The sequence below is a fragment of the Myotis brandtii genome, unplaced genomic scaffold (assembly GCF_000412655.1).
Source record: "Myotis brandtii unplaced genomic scaffold, ASM41265v1 scaffold277, whole genome shotgun sequence".
NCBI lineage: Eukaryota > Metazoa > Chordata > Mammalia > Chiroptera > Vespertilionidae > Myotis > Myotis brandtii.
The window spans coordinates 887,838-891,694 of NW_005360548.1; the positions used below are offsets into that span (position 1 = coordinate 887,838).

General features: G+C 59.2%; 1 protein-coding gene across 1 annotated transcript in view; it reads right to left on the bottom strand.

Moving 5' to 3' along the window:
• Positions 1-3,857, bottom strand: part of LTBP4 (latent transforming growth factor beta binding protein 4) — a 44,583-nt gene that overhangs the window by 38,562 nt on the left and 2,164 nt on the right. The window contains 3 exon segments of the mRNA XM_014541694.1: positions 988-1,097; positions 1,645-1,795; positions 1,962-2,020. Coding sequence (XP_014397180.1) covers positions 988-1,097; positions 1,645-1,795; positions 1,962-2,020 — 320 coding nt within the window.

Consider the following 3,857-nt stretch of genomic DNA (forward strand, 5'->3'; position numbering starts at 1 on the left):
GCTAGACTCACAGGGGGAGGGGGCGCCCCCTCTGTCCCTCCTCGCTTCAACAAGTGAATGGGGCCCACGAGGGAGCGGCGAGGAAGGGAACAGGTGGGGGCGGGCTCATTTCCCCCAGACAGGCCCGAATCCATAAAGAGGAAGGAGAAGTGGGGGCCGCATTTGGGGAGGCGGCTAAGGGCTGCTTCTCTGCCCTAGGTACAGAGAAAGGGGCTTCATATGGATAGGGACTGTCACGGGCGCATCTGGGCAGCCAGGTGCAATCTGGGGGAGAGGAGGGTCTGCATCTGGGCACATGGAGGAACTGGGGGTCTGAATGGTGCGCAGGACGCTGGGGGGGGCTTCACTAGCATCTGGCCAGAAACCCCCACACCTGGTAAAAGAAGTCAGAATGAATAAGGGGAAACGGTGAACTGAGGCTGTGGGCGGGGGTCCTTACATCTGGCCAGAGGCCCACATCTGGAAGACTTTAGGGAGGAGGGGACACATCTGGGCTGAAGGCCACAGCAGGAGGGGTACTTTTGAGGGTGGTTAAAACTAGGGGGTGTGCTAGCCCAGGGGCGAGAGCTGGAGCGAAAGGAGAGCAAGGGAAGCAAGGGGAGGCCTCTGGCCTCTAGCCGCCAGGCAATTTTGGGCATTCAGTGACCGGGCAGGCGCCAACCCGCACAATCGCTTTTGTTGTCTGGGCTAGTTCAACTGCGCTCTCTGCGGGGACAGCGCCCCCCTCTTTGGCCGCGGGGAGCCCGGACGCCTGGCTTCCCGGCCCCACCCCCGCAGGTCAGCGCCTCTGGCCAGCGTCTGGTCCTGTCCTGGGCTTACCTCTCAAGGCCGGACGTCAGGGTCCCTAGAGGGGGCCGTGTCCTGGGGTGGGGTACTGAGCTACAATGGGGGGCAGCTAGGCAGCGGCTGGGCCGTGGGAACCAGACGGCTTTATCAGGCCCGGAACCCTCCCCCCCTCGGCGGCAGGGGAAAGGCGGATGTTCTTACCCCGGGCCTGGCCGGCAGGAGTGCGCTGTGGGGGCCTCTTACTCAGCAGTGCCCGGCCCCCTGGCCCACGGGGCCGCCGCCTTCTCAGTAGAGCTCTGGCCTCCTGCAGCCTGAGTGGGAGGGGGCAGAGAAGGAGCTGTCATTGCGGGTAGGCTGACCCCCCCCCCCCGCCCCCCAGCTGGAAGGGGCCTTCCAGCCAGGAGGGCTTCCAGTGTCGCCTCTGCCCACCATTCTATCCCACCCCCACCCCCACCCCTCTACAGGGACCAGGCCTTGAGCATTCTTTAGAGGCTTGGCGAGAAACAGAGACAAAGACTGTGGGAGAATCAGATGAGGAAGGGAGAAAGAGAAAGAGGAGAGACAGAAGAAGAGAAACAGGTGACAATGAGAGAAACAGAAGGAGACAGAGATGGAAAGAACAAATACAGAGAGTGGGACAGACAGAGAGATAGAGACTGAAAGGCTCAGAGACTGCAATAGGGAGGAAAAGGAGAAATAGAAACATACAAGTTGATAGAGGAGGGAGGGAAGGAGGGAAGGAGGGAGAGGGAACAACTGAGAGGAGGAGACCCAGGGAGTAGAGTGGAAGATGTGCCAGAAGTGGTGGAGGAGCTGGGAGCTGCTGAGCATTTGGTAGGGGAGGGAGTGCACACTCACGTCAGTGGCTGCCAGTTCAGGGACACCTGTTTCTTCCTCACGCTGGGGCTGGGGCTGGGGCTGGGGCTGAGCAGTGCAGGGGGCCCTGGTGCCAGGCACCGCTGAGGGCCTGCACACTTTTCGGGTGGGCAGCTCTGGACCCTGCAGGAGGCTTCGGAGACAGCCAGGGACTAAGTGTAGCAGGAGGGGACCAAGTCCCTCTTTCCATCAAGTGCATCCAGATCTCCAACTGGGATGAGGGGTGGGGAAGGGAGCCCACAGCCCCTCTGTTCCTACTCCATGTCACCCCTACCTGTACCCCACCTAGGAGAACCCACCTCTGAAGCAACGGCTCCTCCTGAGTGACCGGGCTGGGCAGCAGCGACAAGCAACAACACTATAACAGAGGGGTGGGAGTCACTCAGGTCTCTAGGGTTCTAGAACTCCCCAAAGGAGGGCAATGAGGATGGGGGGGACCAAGATAAGGCGTGAGGGTGCTGGAAATAGATATGTGGCCCATTTGAGGCACTGCGCTGGATGCCTGTTTCCCTATCTATACAATAGGAGGCAAATTAGCTTAGTCTCTCTAGGGATGAAGGTCACAGCAACCTCATTTTTACTTGTCTTCTGAAGTTTTTGGAGGTAAAGTATTCTTGGAAAAGATACTTTAAAGTATTTTCTAAGCGATTAAACGAACTCAAAGGGGATTTCTAAGCGCATTTTCCAACCCAGACTGTCTGGGAATTTAGGACCCTGCCCTCCGGGCACATCCCTGTCCTGGACTAGATGTCATCTCGCGCATGGGCGGTAGGTGGCGCTACTTCCACAGGCCTCAGCTGGGAAGTAAAGTCCTTTGACTGTGCGTCCAGCAGGGTTCGGAGGTGGAGGGGGATATAGAAGGAGCCACAGCCCAGGACTGGGAATCCCGAGGCTGAGTTTTAGCCCATTCCTGCCCTTGCAAGCTCGTGTGTCCCGGAGCCAGCGTCTCCTGGTCTTTGAGCCTCGCTTTCCCGTCTGACCAGGAGGAAAGAGTTGTTCTTGGAGAAATCTCTGCGCCCAGGGGGTCTCAGATTCTGGGTAGTGGAGCCCTCAGCTCAGACGCAAGTGCGTCGAAACCAAGGGGCCCCCCAGACAAATCCATTATTGCCAGGCTAAGGGGGACGAGGGAGAGGGAGAGCGCGCAGGCCCTGAGAGAAGGGCAGTGGGGGGTGCTACCAAGGGGACATCGGGCGCGTGGACTCTTCCCAAGACGGCAGGGGCCCAGTGGGGAAGGAAGCCGCCGGGTGGGAACCTCCGGGACCCCCGATCTTGCCGTCATCCCTCCCGCCTTTTCTCCGGGTTAACCCGTTCCCGGCCCCGCCCCCGGTGCGGCTCGGGTTACTAAACGTATTCGCAGAGACCGTGGCGGGAGCGCAGCCCGGGGCCTTTGTAACGGAGCGCTGGGCTCCGGGCAGGGGGTGGGGGTGCTGGGCAGACTGTTTCCTTGGATCTCGTCACCGTACACAGGAAGGGTGGCTACAACCCCCAAATCTATAGGAAATTCTGGGTCTCTTGCCGCGAAATCACTGGTACCTCATTCAAGCCTGAACTCCTTTAATTCTAGGGTACTACAGCATCTCCAACCCTTATGAAACCTGAGGATCACCCCACCGGCACCATTCCCCGCAAGCCCTTCCGCCATCGACCCGAAAGTCCACGTCTTCCTCATTAGGAAGATTCGAGTGTCCCTTTTAATTAATCCAGGCGCCCCCAAGCCCTAGAACACCAAGACATCTTAAGTCCCTCATAAATTTCCTTCGTCACCTCCCCCACTCTTCCTCCTTGAGCACCCAAGAAACTTGGGGAGCCCGATCCCAGTTCGAGGGCCCCACCCATCTATCGTCCTAGGAGAACCCAAAGCCCTGCCCCCATATAAACTGGGACCCTTCTCCGAGAAAAACCCTAGAATTCCCTGGAGCCACATCTATCTCTACCACACACATCAGAAGGGAATCGCTCCCGTCAAAATCTCAGTGCTCCCGGGATTCTAGCCCCTGCAAAATCAAGGGCCCTAATAAATCCAAGCGCTCTGGCCCTTTCATCCTCGCCCGAAGCAGTGGGCTCGATTCCCCTTAGAGAGAAAAGTCCTCGGCCTCCCGGACCACCACACCTATCAGGTGGAGGGGGGCACAAGGAAGAGGGGGCTGCAGCGGGGCTTACCCGGCCGGGTGGCCCGGGATCACCGCAGCCTCGAC